At 46.4% G+C, this 14,361-nt stretch overlaps 1 protein-coding gene across 1 annotated transcript; it reads left to right on the top strand.

Moving 5' to 3' along the window:
- Window positions 1–750: 750 nt before the first annotated feature.
- On the top strand, window positions 751–13,134 carry LOC123029791 (keratin, type II cuticular Hb1-like). The gene is made up of 10 exons (XM_044443111.1): window positions 751–822; window positions 1,525–1,767; window positions 4,975–5,183; window positions 6,249–6,309; window positions 6,474–6,569; window positions 8,621–8,785; window positions 9,465–9,590; window positions 10,525–10,745; window positions 12,307–12,338; window positions 12,842–13,134. Exons 1-10 carry the CDS (start codon window positions 751–753, stop codon window positions 13,132–13,134), a joined length of 1,518 nt encoding a protein of 505 aa, XP_044299046.1.
- The last annotated feature ends 1,227 nt before the right edge of the window (window positions 13,135–14,361 follow it).

Here is a 14,361-nt window from a genome sequence, read left to right on the forward strand (position 1 = left end):
ATCAGATCGTATCTGCCAACGAACCAAACCTGTTTCTCTCAAAAGAACTGACCTCCTCAGATGGCAAATGGACCTCCACCCCCTCATTTTCTCCTGTATAAGCAGCTGGTCATACAGGAGCTGTGTGCACTGACCCCTGTGTACCCAGGATGCTGAACTTAGATGGACCTTCGATTTGATTCAAGAGGAGCTGCACTGCAGAAGAAAAGCAGGGCACTTCTTGTGGTCTAGATGAAAAGCTGCTATTTTTTTCCCGGGACAAAAATACAAGGGTTGCAGTGACAGACCTGAGTGCAGTCAGGGTAAATTCTGCTCCCTCGGCCTAGTGGTGCAACAAGTCCTGGGCCTTGGGGCCAACGTGCACATTTGAAATCCATACGCTCAGAGTTTTGTTTGTTAGTTTGTTAGTTTTTTAATTGGGTTTGCCCAGCAATTTTGTTGTTGTTTTAACACATCAGGGATGTAGAAGCAGTCTTAAAGCACAGAGCAGCTGCAGGGGAGTGAGGGAAAGATATTTTAATGATGTCCATTGAAAAAACCCATAAAGACATTAACATTGCCCAGCAGCAGCACCAGCTGGGAGTGGTGGTGCTGACAATCTCCACTAGGAAGGACCCCATGGAGGGAGGTCCGCAGCAGGGTGGGAGTCTTGGCACTATTTTCAGTGAGCTTGCATTTCTTGTCTTTTGTTGGCCCTCCCAACCCTTCCCTGAGATCCACTTCCTAAACAGCTTAAATGTTTTGCAAAAGATGCCGCTTGTCATGCAGCAAACCCTCGGCTACATCAAAGGGATCTTTTGCGGGCAAACAGCAAATCTGATCGTAAAGGCATCTTTTGGGAGAGGTAGCCTGACTAAAAGGTCTATAAACTGCAATTTGGGGAGGTCACGTAGCCAGTTGCCAGCATAGCCAAGAAGGGGAGGCGAGCCAAATCCCAACTTCTTGATAGATCCGCATGTTAATTACAAGTCTCGTTTCCTCCATGTGTAAAGAAAGGGAGGGTGGAATCTGCACTTTAATACGGCATTGTAGGTGCGGTAAGCGGCGGCTTTGTGAAATCCCCAAAACCAGGTGAGCACCGCTGAACGGTATGATGAGCACACACAGCACTTGAGGAGTTGGCTCCCTCAGCACTAACACCACGCTAATAAATCCTGGGCAGTTGCTGGATCCCCCGTTTTGATGCCAACCAAGCCCAGCTGCCCCAGACATATATAAAGGATGCACTTCCTGGCTGTCCAGCACAGTGCGTTTGCATCTTTCACGCTGCCTTTTCGCCTCCGCTCTCTTCGCTGAATCCTGCTCTCCAGCAGAAGCATGTCTTGCCGCTCAAGCCCTGCCTGTGGCCCAAGAAATTTCAGCTCTTACTCAGCTGTCCTGCATCCCCCAGGAAGTGCATCCGGAGTCAGCACTGGAGTCGCCCCAGTCAGTTACGCAGGAGCAAGGTGTTTTAGCAGCAGGAGCTTGGGAGGACTGGGCTCTTGTGGGCCAAGAATCGCTGTTGGCAATTGCCTGCCCCCACAGTGTGGATATGGCTACTGGGGCAACTACACTGGATATGGCCGTTATGGCTCCAGATATGGCTGTGGTTACCGGCCCGCCGGGGTCTGTGTGCCCGGCCCGCCATGCATCACCCCTGTGACTTGCAACAAGACGCTCCTGCAGCCTCTCGACCTGGGGATCGATGCCACGGCCCAGGCGGTAAAATGCCAAGAGAAGAATGAACTGCAGTGCCTCAACAGCAAGTTCGCCTGCTTCATCGACAAGGTGAGGAGTGGGCAAATAAGTGCTCTGATCCTGTGGTAGGAGGATGAAGAAGGTGGTACTTAAGCTCCGAAGTTCTCCATGGTTCAAGTCAGCTGGACAAGTTGGCCTGTGAGATGCCACTGTGGCTGCAGGGTAGGGAAGGCAGGAAGAAGCGCGGCCCTTCCCCTCTTGTCTCTTTGGAATGTGGTACGACGGTGATTGACCCTAAGGGCTTTTGAGCAGGAGTCAAGAAATGTGAAGAACAGGGGTGGGCTGCAAGCAGATCTCCAGAACTCCCAGCATTCCTGGCCACTGGCCATGCTGACAAGGGCTTCTGGGAGTTGAAGTCCCAAACATCTGCCCATCCCTGATATAGGTAAATGAAGCCTTGGAATTACAAGGCTGTGTAGCACTGAGGCACTGTGGCAAAGGGCTGCTGCCTTTATGCCCCCCTTGTGGAGCCACTTACAGGCCTCTCTTGGAAACAGGACACATGCTTTAATGGGTTCCAGCAAGGTTTTTACCTTGGCTGTTCTTGGCAGCATCTTTCTCTCCAGTTATTACAGAGATGGGTTCTGTTTTAAAACCCATAGCAAATGCTTGACTGTATTCAGGACTTTTGATGGGCATATGCAAGAGTGAGTTGGCCATGGGTCTTGCTTGCCTCCTGCCCAAAAACCCCCTGTCTTCTCCCTTCCTCTGAAGCCTTAATTTTGAAATTGCTTTACCTTGTTCATTGAATTTTATGGAGGTCCATTCCCTTTGAACAAGATTTCATCCAGTGAGGATTGTGTTCTGCACTATAAGAAATTGTGCATTCAGGTTGTAGTGCATAGGTAGGCAGCCAGGGGTGGTATCCAACACTGCGGCTGTGCTTCTGCTCATTCTTATTCTGCAAATAAGTTCCTGCGTATTCAGTGGAGCTTACTCCCAACTAAATGTACACTGACCTGCAAGCCAAGTCTTTGCCTGTGCTGGTGTGGTATGAGAACTCCAGACACAGCTTTTCTAAGTCTAATGCAAAATCAACCATCCATGCAAGAACGCAAATGAATTGGTGGGCTGCTGCCCACACGTTCCTCACGTCTGCTTTTTATCAGAAACCTATTATGGATTGGATCATAGGTGTAACTGTGACCCATGAACCCAGATCATTGTGTTGTTCAGAGACTAAATAAGTCAATGGTTAAACCTGGCTTGTGAGAGTAATTGGTAGGTTGTTTAAACCCCAAAAGCCCAGTGCTCCAGCTTTCTCATCCTCACTGCCTACAACCTGGCCAGTCCTGGGTTGTTTAAAAGTGGGCATGAGGAATGGATGAGAAGCCATGCCCTCTCTCAGTCCTGATGGCAACTGCCAGTTAATTAATCCATGCCTTGTCATAATAAGGGAACTGGGTGTATGTCTGAAAAATCCAGACATTTTGTTCTCAACCTCCAAGGCTCCAAAGGCAAAAGTAATGGCACTATTTTAAACATTCCTCTGAAATATTCTTTCAGAATCACAAGTCAACACGTCATTCTTGGACTGGTATTGTATTATACAAGCGATAGATTTGTACATACAGCTATCTACATGTGTGACTACACACATGGCACAACAATGGGGGTGGATCTCCATGTGGCGTACCAATTGATTTTATTTAGCCAAGGCAGCTAACATTTGTGGAACCACAGCAACCAGAACACTCACAGGCCACATTTCCCTTGTGCCTGCTCTTCAGGCTCCATCATTTGAGGCCTGCCAGTGGGCCCACCTGTTGAACTTGGCCTATAACTGAGATAGGCCTCTGCTAAGGCTGATGCATCTGCCTTTGAACTCTTAATTTAGAGCTCACCATTGCTCCTATTCTCCTATTATCTTGCATGGGTTTAAGTCTTGCTGCCTTGAGAGAGTTTACCCTGTCAGCTTGCAAATCTCATAAATAAAACAAATTTATAACACCAGGCTCTTCTAATGCATCTCCAAGGATTTATTCTAACATTTATTTTATGACTTACTTTTACATAAGCTCTGTTCACAAAAATTGTGTTCATAACCTTTTCTGTACATTATTTTAGTAATCCTTACAAAAGTCAGAATTCTAATCCCTATGGTACAGATAAGGCTAAACCCAAGGGGATTACGGCTTCTTAAGGCAAGCTGGTGAGTTCATGGCTGAGGTAAGATCTGACTCTTGAAACTTGTCAGCTCAAACTCTTCAGCACTATAAAACAGCAGATTCTGCAAACTATGGGTGGACAACTGAAACATCCTGGGATAAATCCAGCCCCAGTGAGAATCCCCTGCCCCCAGTCACCATTCAGTGTAATGAATGGCTTCCAGGGTCCTGTGATCCCTTGATCAATTTTCTAGTGGCTGACCAGAGTTTTAGCTCTGATCAATATAGTATGTCGATAATGGTAATGAAGTGTACTTCACATCCATCACAGGGGCCCTCTGAGCATGGCATCTATTTATATCTGGCATACTTTCCTTGACACTAAATAGGATGCAAGGTAAACCCAATTAATTGGGAATGGAGGTGCAGGGGAGGAGGGATAATCAGTCTTTGGTGTTATAGAGAGCCCCCCAGTAGCATTTTCTTCACTTTCTGCATGGGGAAAATATAGAAGGAAGGCATTATTAGATGCTTCATGATTTCATTACTGTGGAATCACACTGGGAAGATTTACAGTGAAGTTTATGCAGCAAACTCATAAGGTCAGAGTTCAAATGGAGTTTTGCCACCTAGTCCAATGCTGTGCTTGGTATAGGAAATCCAGAGCTAGAGAATCCCCAACAGATGGCAGTCCAGTCTCTGTCTGAAGGCCTGTAAGTAATTAGTTCCACTGTCAAACGTCTGCTGTCAGTAAATTAATATGTTTTAGATTCTAGTTCAGTTCAACATAACCTCAGATTAAATCCACATTAAATAAATTAAGATGTAGGTATGAAATGTCATAATTTTCAGACTATTTGAATCCAGAATTAAAAAACTGGAACTAAATATTTTGTATTATTTGAGGGCTGTGAGACAGATTTCTGCTTTTAACGCTGTGATCCATGTGTGAATTGTCATGCTTTTCTAGGTTCCCATGGAATCAGCAGGCCAGAAGCCTGCATCTGGATCTGGAATTACTACTGATCTCTTTTCTTGATCCTTTGATTATGGAATCAGTTCCAGGCTGAAAACATTCATCCATTGAAATTAATCACCCTTGTGGGGGATTGTTTCCTTTGGGCAACAGGTCCGATTCTTGGAGCAGCAGAATCTGATGCTGAAGACCAAGTGGGACTTCTTGCAAGAGAGGAAGTGTTGCAAAAGTAACATGGAGCCGATGTTTAATAACTATATCTCCATCCTGAAGAAACAGCTTGACCACCTGGAATGTGAGAGAACACAGCTGCAGGCAGAAATGAAAAACTGGAGAGATACTCTGGAGTGCAACAAGAAAAAGTGAGTGTGACCTGTCTTTCTGGCCTGTGCTGACATGCAGAGCTCCAAAGCTTGCTGCGCAACTCGAAACTTAAGGTAGCCCTTAGCCAGGTATGTGTCTACTAGGGCTTTGATAAACTTCCAGGGTTTGCTGCCTGCTGGGCACTGAAATGCAGGCAAGCTGCAATGCATGGCTAATAGGCTGGATCTAGCAGGTTGTGCAATTCTGCACCAACACTTTCTTCCATTCATTAGCGTTATACTTCTGGCAGGTGTGGATGAAGCACCCCAGAGAACATTCAGGTATGACACATGACATCTGCAAAGTACTGTTGTCCCAGCAGGGCAAAGCACAGGAGCAGCAACAGATCCAAGAGTGGGTGAACGTCAGCTTCGCCTTAGATAAGGAAGGCGACTTCTTTCAAGGGGGTCTTGTTCCAGGGAAAGGGTCCCATGTTCCAGGGAAAATCACATGCCTTGCATGCATCAAGTGTGTGCAACTAGCCATCACCCGAAAGAGGAAGTACATCTTCCTCCTAAAAAGGGACAAGGTGGCACAGATTTTAATGCAGCTTGCATATGCGAATTGGTATGAGAATTTGGAAAGAAGTGCTGTCATTTACTGTGGTGACCAGGTGACCTACATTTCTTGCACAGTTTGATGGTCAGTTACTAAGCATGAATGTGCAAATTCAAGGCCCCTTCCTGCTCTGTTTCAGAACTCTTTATCTTTAAACCAGGTATGGACTAGACAGCCCATCACAGAGAGGACAACTTCAAACAGAGGATTGTCCTATCTAAAGTAGGACATGTGGCCATTCTACATGTTCTTGGGCATCTCTTCTATTTCTCAGTAAATTTGTTTTCACTGTTTAGTTATTGGTACACAGCATCTGCACTCTTTGTTATGATCCGAGAATCCAGGAGCATACTCAGAGTTTAGCCAAGTCTTAACTCCGTATGCTCATCTAAAAATAAAGTCAGGCAGGTTCATTCCAAACACAATATTCAAAAGCAGGAATGTTTACTCAAAGCGGTGTAAATTCATTCAAATGAGAAAAAAAACCATTTCACTTTCCTCATTAGGTTTGAAGAGGAGTGTCACCGCCGAACATGTTCTGAAAATGAGTATGTGACACTTAAAAAGGCAAGTGAGAGAAACGGCTTTGTTGTTTTGTTTTGGCTTGGTTGCATCTAGTCATGCGTGGTCTAGCTTTCTACCAGTCCCTCAACTTCGACTGGTAATGGTCAAATGCCACCAACAAAAAGCATTTGTCAATATTTCTCCATTCTAATTCCATATTCCTATAGGATGTGGACTGTGTTTTCATGGACAAGTCAGAAAAGGAAGGAAAAGTGGACTCCTTGATGAAAGACCTCTGCTTTTATAGAGCAACTTTTGGGGAGGTAAGGAACTGTTTCAATGTTCGTTTGTTTTAACTCAAGTCCTTTCCATCCAAAGATGAAGAAATTTGAACATTATGAACTGAAATGAAATACTCTGCCATCTGCACCAGCCAAATTCATGTTTCAGTAGCTGGGTACAGCTATTCCCAGCATGGGGAGGCCTATGTTGTAGCTGCCTACCACATAACTGTTGAGGTCAAGGCAACCAAAAAGATAGGCTACAACTCAGGTTAAAAACACAGGGGCCCAATCTCAGAATTTTAAGAGCAAAGCCCTCAATGCCATGGGCCTGGATGGGATGAATCTATTAGTTTGTTTCTCCCACATTCAGCTCAAGTTTTTTTCTGTCCCATTAAGGAAGAAATTTGTGAATTTTGGCAAGTTCTTAAAAAATTCCACCCATTCCTATTCTACATAGGGTACAATCCAAAACTGAAGAGATTTTTGGACATAGGAAAGCAGTGAAAGTAAAGCAGATTAGGATTGGATATGCTATAGACAGCTCAGGCAGATAGGTTTTGGCTTGGGCTTCCACATATTTGGATCTTCAGATGGTTGAGAGAAAAGTTTGGACTGGCTTTAGAGGTAAGTACTTAGTGATGAAAGCCGCCCCGAGGCTTCGGCGAATGGGGCGGCATAAAAATGTTTTAATAAATAAATAAATAAATAAATAAATAAGTAGTTCCTGTGCCAGAGCCATTAGCTGACAGGGAGGTGCTCACACTCCAACTCTCTGAAGACAATTTAAACATTTCTGCAGCTGTCTAGATGCTTGGAGGGATACCTGATAACAACTCCAAGGTGGAGTGGAGATGTCAATTCCACTTTATTCTTATTAACTCAAAGCAGCTTACAGCATTCTCCTCCTGCTGCTTTCAGTCTTCTCTCCACAACGACCCTGTGAGGTAGGTTGAGCTGAGAGCCTGTGACTGACCCAAAGTTGGCTCCATGGCCAAGTGGAGACTAGAAGCCAGGTTGCCCGAGTCCCTGTCCCTTACTCTTAACCACTACATCGCACCAGCTGAATTTGCACCACAGCCTATTGTAGGGGTTCAAGGGGCGGCCTCATGTGTGCTGCTCTGAGCCCATCAGGAGGGATAAAGTGGGAATGTGACTGGGTAGAAGTCTCGGTGAGGTCCCAAAGTCTTCTAGGCTAAGCTGAGCTCAGGGTATTGAGAGGTTTTTTAGGGTAAGCCATCAAGGTAGCATGGGTGACGGACCTTTAGCACAATTGACTTCCCCCAACTCTATCAGGCAGCAGGCTGCCACCTGTCTCTTAGAAGTTGTCCAGATAAGTGGAGCAGCAGAAGCTTCCAGACTGTCTATCAAAGATATCCCCTAGACTGGCTGGAAAGCCTCTGTAGAGGGGGCCCAAGTACATCAAAATGAGTTCTTACATCTCCTTAGCCATGTGGAAGAGCAAATCCTGAGTCCATCTACTTACTTTAATAATTACCACCTTATTTAATAATTACCACCTTACCAATAATTATCTGCTAAAAAAAAGCCATCAAGGCAATGTACAACATCACAACCTTTAAGTAATAAAACAAGGACATTAAAGACAGGCAAAACTTTAAAACTGCAAATGTTAAAAGGTGAAGAAAACAATCCGATGGCCCACAAAGAGCATCTGAGGTGCCACAGTATAATCCAGATTCCCAGGTCTGATGTCACTTAACCCTCAAAACTGGGATTGGGGGCTCTGAACCACTCCCCGCTATAACCGGCATGGAAAGGCTCACGCTGGCTGCTTTCCAAGGCTGGAAAAGAAGGAGAAGTAAGAGGGAGTATTTTGCAGGATGAGAAGGAGAAGAGATTGGAGAGACCAGGATAAGAGTGACCCTGTAGCTGGACCAGCCTCCATTCCTCCCCTCTGAAATGCTCCAGCTAGGTGGGTGAAGAGGACCATTTAGCAGAAAATGCTAAAGATCATCTCAGCCATTCCCCCACTCCACACAGGATGCCTCGCAGTCTGGTCCCCAAGTTAGGGCGAGAAAGCAAAAGTCTGTAGAAACTACTGGGGATGCTTTGCGTGTGCTCTCCTGCAGGAAATCCATGAGCTGCAGTCCTGCATTTCGGACACCTGCGTCACAGTGCAGATGGACAACAGCCGCGGCCTGAATATGGACTGTGCCATTGAGGAGTTCCGGCGTCGGTATGAGGAGATTGCTTCCCGGAGCCGGGCTGAGGCTGAAGCATGGTGCCAGTGCCAGGTAAATCTCCTAGCATGCCTCGGGGCAGTGGAAGATGTCCTTTGTGGGGTGCTGGTGTTATGCTGGAACTGGCTTTCTACCTCGGCTGAAAGACGGAGGCGAGCATGTGCTCAGAAGCAAGGGGAAGGAGGCAGTCTTCACACAATCACTGGGACCTGAGGCCTAATGAAAGGTGCTGTGGCTAAACAGGATGGAAATATCTATCAGTCTCCGTTTCTCCCAATTCCTTGTTTTTCCAGTCCTGACTTCAGCTCATCCCAAACTTTGAAATTCTTTCCAGCGTTATATTTGGTTTGTCCTCAACTCTGAGATTTTTTTAAACGTTTTCATTAAAATTCATATGCATTTTTTGCATTTCTCTTATGCACAATTTTGCCTAATAGACACCGTTTTACAAGAAATTGTCTTCATAAAATGCTTTGAAACAGTTTAATAATGTTCATATTTTTGTGTGCACTTCTTTCCAATAGATACACTTTTGTATGCTGTTTGTTTGTTTGTATGGATGGATAGATGGATGGATGGAGAACCGCATTGCAAAATTTGGAGAAGTGTGGATTTAAGTGTCCGTTTGTGCATTCTTTTGAAAGTGCAAACCTGGGTAACCTTAAATCGAAATGTGCACTAAACCGTTTTCCAACCACAATTTTCCGACAACCTGGTCCTCTTTTTGTCTCAGTATCAGGAACTGAAAACAACCGCTGCCAAACACTGTGACAATCTGCGCAATGTCAAGGAAGAACTGAGTGAGTTGACAAGGCTGGCTCACAGGCTGGAGATGGAAGTTTCAAATGTCAAAGCTCAGGTGAGTAGAGAGATGTGGACCCTGGAATTGTGACAATTAGCTTAGCTGCAAACACTGAAAATCATGCATTGGAAAAATCATGGCTACTATATGCTTGCAAAAAACCCACCCGACTTAGACTTTAGAAATAAATAGAGAAGAGTAGGCCAGGGCTCTGTGTGTTCCATTTCTCTTTGGTGACAACAGCCCATGACTAAGCACAGAGTTCACCATCCAGACATAATTTACTCACACTCTTTCTTTAAATCACTAGCACCAGGTTTCTAGTCCTTAATGATCCAAACTTAGCCATTCTTAGAGTAGACTACTGAAATCCATGGGACATATTAGTTAGGACTCACCTAAGCCATGTTGATTTCAATAGCACTGCTCTAACCTTGAGTAAATCTATGGATCCAGACCATCACGTACACAAGCAGCCCTCCATGACTGTTGTGCTGTTGCATGGTGGCACGAAGTGAGTTGGGTGGGAGAGGATGGCCATGGCTCACCAGAGCAAAGTAACGTCTGAAGGTGTTTGCTTCTCACATGTCCTCTAGCCCCAAGCCTCCCTCTTTCTCAGACTTGTTATTATTACATTGCACCCACATCCTGCTTTTTCCCTCATGTGAGGAACTCAAGGAAGTCTGCATAGCTCAGCTTGTGCAACTTCTTTCCCAGCTGCACAACTGGACAGCTAAGGGCCTCCCTTCAAGCAATTTTGAATAACTACGGAGTGGGAAAATATATATGAAATAATAATTAAGGAATCCTTGGGTAAGCTCACAACATCACAAGGGCCTCTGGGTTGATGTGGAGCATGTACTAGAGAGATCCCTAGTGGCCCCACACCCAGCCCGTCCCTCGAATTGCAGTAGCCAGACAACTCAGCTAAGAAAACCAAAGCAGCTGAGTTGATGCATGTTAATTAAGACACCGCGCCTTGCCATGACAGCGAGCCAAACTGGACGAGGAGGTGGCTGCGGCTGAGGAGCGTGGGGAGATCACTGTGAAGGATGCCAAATGCAAACTGGCGGAGCTGGAGGATGCCCTGCATAAGGCCAAGCAGGACATGGCCTGCCAGCTGCGAGAGTACCAGGAGCTCATGAACGTCAAGCTGGCCCTGGACATTGAGATCATCACCTACACGAAGCTGCTGGACGGGGAGGAATACAGGTGAGTGCCTGAAGAGAGGGCAGGTTCGATTAGCACAGCCTGTGTTCCACCCAGCCAGGTATAGCCCACCAGTTGCTTCAGGTCACCAGAGGCTTGATAAATCACTTGTTTCACTGCCTACTGGGATCTGCAGAAAACAGTGAATAGTAGAAAGCACTCTGTTCTGTAGACGTTTTAATGCAAACCTACTTTTTCACTTTCAAACCAAGACACAAACTGAAACTCAGTCATCCTCAGAAATTTGGATTGCCTGGGGAAAGTGCAAATAACACTCAGAAATTCATTACAAGGAAAACTGCTGACCAAATGTGTGGATTACGCAAAATTGAATACAAAAATGCATGTAAGGGGGAGAAATATGCACAAAACTGTGTATCAGTTTTCATGCAAACTTAAAAAATAAAATCTCCAAGTTAAGGATAAACTGAATGCAAGATTGCTAAGGTAAGAAATAGAGAGGAACATTCATCCATCCCTAAAAAGAAATGTAGAACACAATGCATAGTTAGTATGGAATATGTTTGCCTTGCTGGGATATACTAGTTCTTAAAGATTGCTATAAATGGCCATGGAAGAAGGAAAATTAAAATAATTGCAAAGAACCCCCCCCCCCATTTATTTTGCCCTTGCCAATATTTTTAGTAGGTTCATTCTTTCTGTTCTAGTGTGTTGACAGCAATCTGTCATGCCAAAATATAGCCTGCAAAGTTTTCCTGTCACCTTACCTGTTAAATGAGTGTATGTCAGGCTGCTGTTAAAAGCATAGGAATGGAGCCAATAAATCTGCAACTCTGTTTTTGAAGCTTAAAGACAGAAGGCTTTCAATAGATTTCTCTCATACATGATCCAAGGGGCTGGTGGAGAATGGAAGAGAGAGACAGCCACAATAGGAAGCTGCCTCATGGCAGGTCAGATAGTTTGTTCATCTAGTCAGCTGTTCCTACTGGAAATGATTCTCCAGGGTCTTGGGCAGAGGGCCTCCAGCATTTTGGGCAGAGGTCTTGCAAGTTATTTGGTATTTGGTCCTTTTAATGGGCGGGGGGTGGCAGGGCTTGTACTTAGGATTTACTGACAACACGGCAAATACTCTAGCACTGAGCTACGGGCCTTTCTCTTAGAGCCTCAGTGGCTATAGGAACATAGAAACATAGGACATACTGTAGAAACATAGAAACAGAGCGAGTCAGAAGGGGTCTCCCAGGCCATCTAGTCTGACCCCCAGGTCTGCTCACGACATGCCCACCATGTGCATGTCTAGCCCATCTTTGAACACCCTCACCAATGGAGCCTCAACCACCTCCTGTGGGTTCGCAATTGTGGCTAATGGGGCAGGCTGAAAATCTCATAATAAGAAATGAAGAATTGGCAACGGTGGCCAGTAAGTCACAGGGAGAGGTTACAGAGCTGGAAGGAAAGCACCAGTTTCATTCTACATCTCCATGCCAAAGTCGGGAAGCATTTTTTCAAGATGCGTCTGTGAATAGTGCACAGGGGAAGGGGTGAACATATGGCAAAAGAACACATTTGCTCAGTAAACCAATTTCGACCGGTTTCTTTCTAGGTTGGGTGAAGGAGAACGTGCGGTGAACATCTGTAAGTATGCTGAGACCCCTCCTCCTTGCTCCCTGCCTCTTCTTTTTTGTATGAATATGTACAAAAGGTGAAGACTGACTGTGGGTATGGCTACTCTCAAGGCATGGGAGGCCAGGGGAGGAAGCAGTGGGGGGCAAGCTATGGGAAGAGGGCTCTTTAAGACCAGGGAGTTGAGGGTCAGAGCTCTGGAGGCTGGTCCTGAAGGGGTCGGGGAGAGAGGGAGAGCGCACCACAGAGAGGTTAGGCAAGGTGAGGTGAGTAGGAAGGATCTTACGGAGGTATGAGGAAAGCTTTGCTCTGCAGCTTTGACATAATCACCCAAACTTGGCCTACCGATTTCTAGGTTCTCCTCCTCCTCCTCCTCCTCCTCCTCCCCACCTATCTTCCTGAGCCTTTTCAACTGTAGGGAACACCCAGTGAGACCAGATATATGCGGGGCGGGCAGGTTCTGGTTTGCGACATACAACCAAGATGCCTTTTCTTCTCCCCCACTCTCACGCCAGCTGTGCAAAGGAGCCAGGGTGCCGTGGTATGTGATGCTGACCCGCGACCGGTGTGTGGCCCCCAGGGCGTGTGTGGGCCCAGTGGAAGGATCGTGGCGAGCTGTGGCCCTCGAGTGACACCCTACGGCCCAGGCAGAGATGTGTGTGTCGACACCGTGCCTCCTTGCCCTGCCCCCTACGCTGACCCTTGCCCCCCTTGTGGAGACACACGCCTCCCTTTCCCCTGTGGGAGCGGCAGGGGCTCCAATATCAAATTTGTCATACCCCCTGGCCAGTGTGGGCGAAAATGCTAGGAACAGAAATAGAAACCTGGTGCCGTGGAGGAACAACAGCACCAGCGCTCAGTAATTCCAGTGCTGGCCTCAGAACAGCTCCTTCACAACCACCCTTTGCAAATTGCACTGCTGCCCCCTGCTGACTAGCAGTGTGCTCAGAAATGCTGCTCCGGTGAGCCTCGCCACCACCGATTTCGCCAAGGTGCAAGAGATCCCACTCTACTTGAAGCTTGTTGCAGTATGAACCGGTTTCCTCAGGTGCTGTAGTGCACTGGCCCCATTCCACCGGCTTCAGGTACAACCACCTGCGGATGCTGGAAGTTCTCTGCCATTTCTACCCTGCTCCTCTGCCTGATTGCTGTTAAATGGTCATATCTCCACCAAGGCCCCACTGTGTCCGAGTGAAACCTCTTCACTTTTATACACCAAGATCCTGACGTCAAATTTCGGTGAAATCAAAGAACTTGCCCCTTTAGGTTAGAATATTTGTGAATATACATCAAGATGCCTAGAAATGCCCACTGAGGCTGAAAACTTGCACATTCTCCAAAATACCGGGACCGGCATTAAGATGGAGTAATTATCCCTTCTCAACCCATACCATGTGCTTTAGGAGCTGCGCTCCTGTGTTCTTGTCCTTGGGAATAGGCCCCCTTGAACACGGTGGGCCCTGGTCCTGAGGACCGTGCTGTCACTGTGCCATCCTGCCTCTGGCTGACTGTCCCCACGGTGCTCCCAGGCTCTTCTGTATCACAATTTGCTGCTTGCATTGTATTTCCCATCCTCTCTTGGGTCCTCTGTTTCTAATAAACTGGCTTTGCTGAGCAAAAGAAAAAGCAACAGGCTTGACAGATGCCATTTCTTTATTTACTGAAGGTGAGCGAAAGCCTAGAACATCTTTCCTTAAAGGGAATGTTTGAGGTTTTGTCCAGTTCGGGGGACAAAAAGATGTCTGAAATGGGGCAGATCGGTTGGTTTATAAATGTATGAATGTTAGGTGAATGGATTGGAAAGTGTTCCTTTGTATATCTCCTAATAGCATTCACCCTGTGAAATAAATTGGTAGTAATTTCAGGCCTGACAGAAGGGAGCAGTTGGAGCACGAATCACAGAGTGTTCGATTTGGAAGGGTCGTTGGAGGAAATGAGGCTGTCCGACCCTTTGCTCAGTGCAGGGGGCGGCTACAGCATTTCTGACAGACGGCCATCCAGCCTCTATTGAACTGCCTCTGGTGGAGGACAGCCC

This window comes from Varanus komodoensis, unplaced genomic scaffold, assembly GCF_004798865.1.
Source record: "Varanus komodoensis strain SLA01 unplaced genomic scaffold, ASM479886v1 scaffold41, whole genome shotgun sequence".
Taxonomy (NCBI): Eukaryota; Metazoa; Chordata; class Lepidosauria; order Squamata; family Varanidae; genus Varanus; species Varanus komodoensis.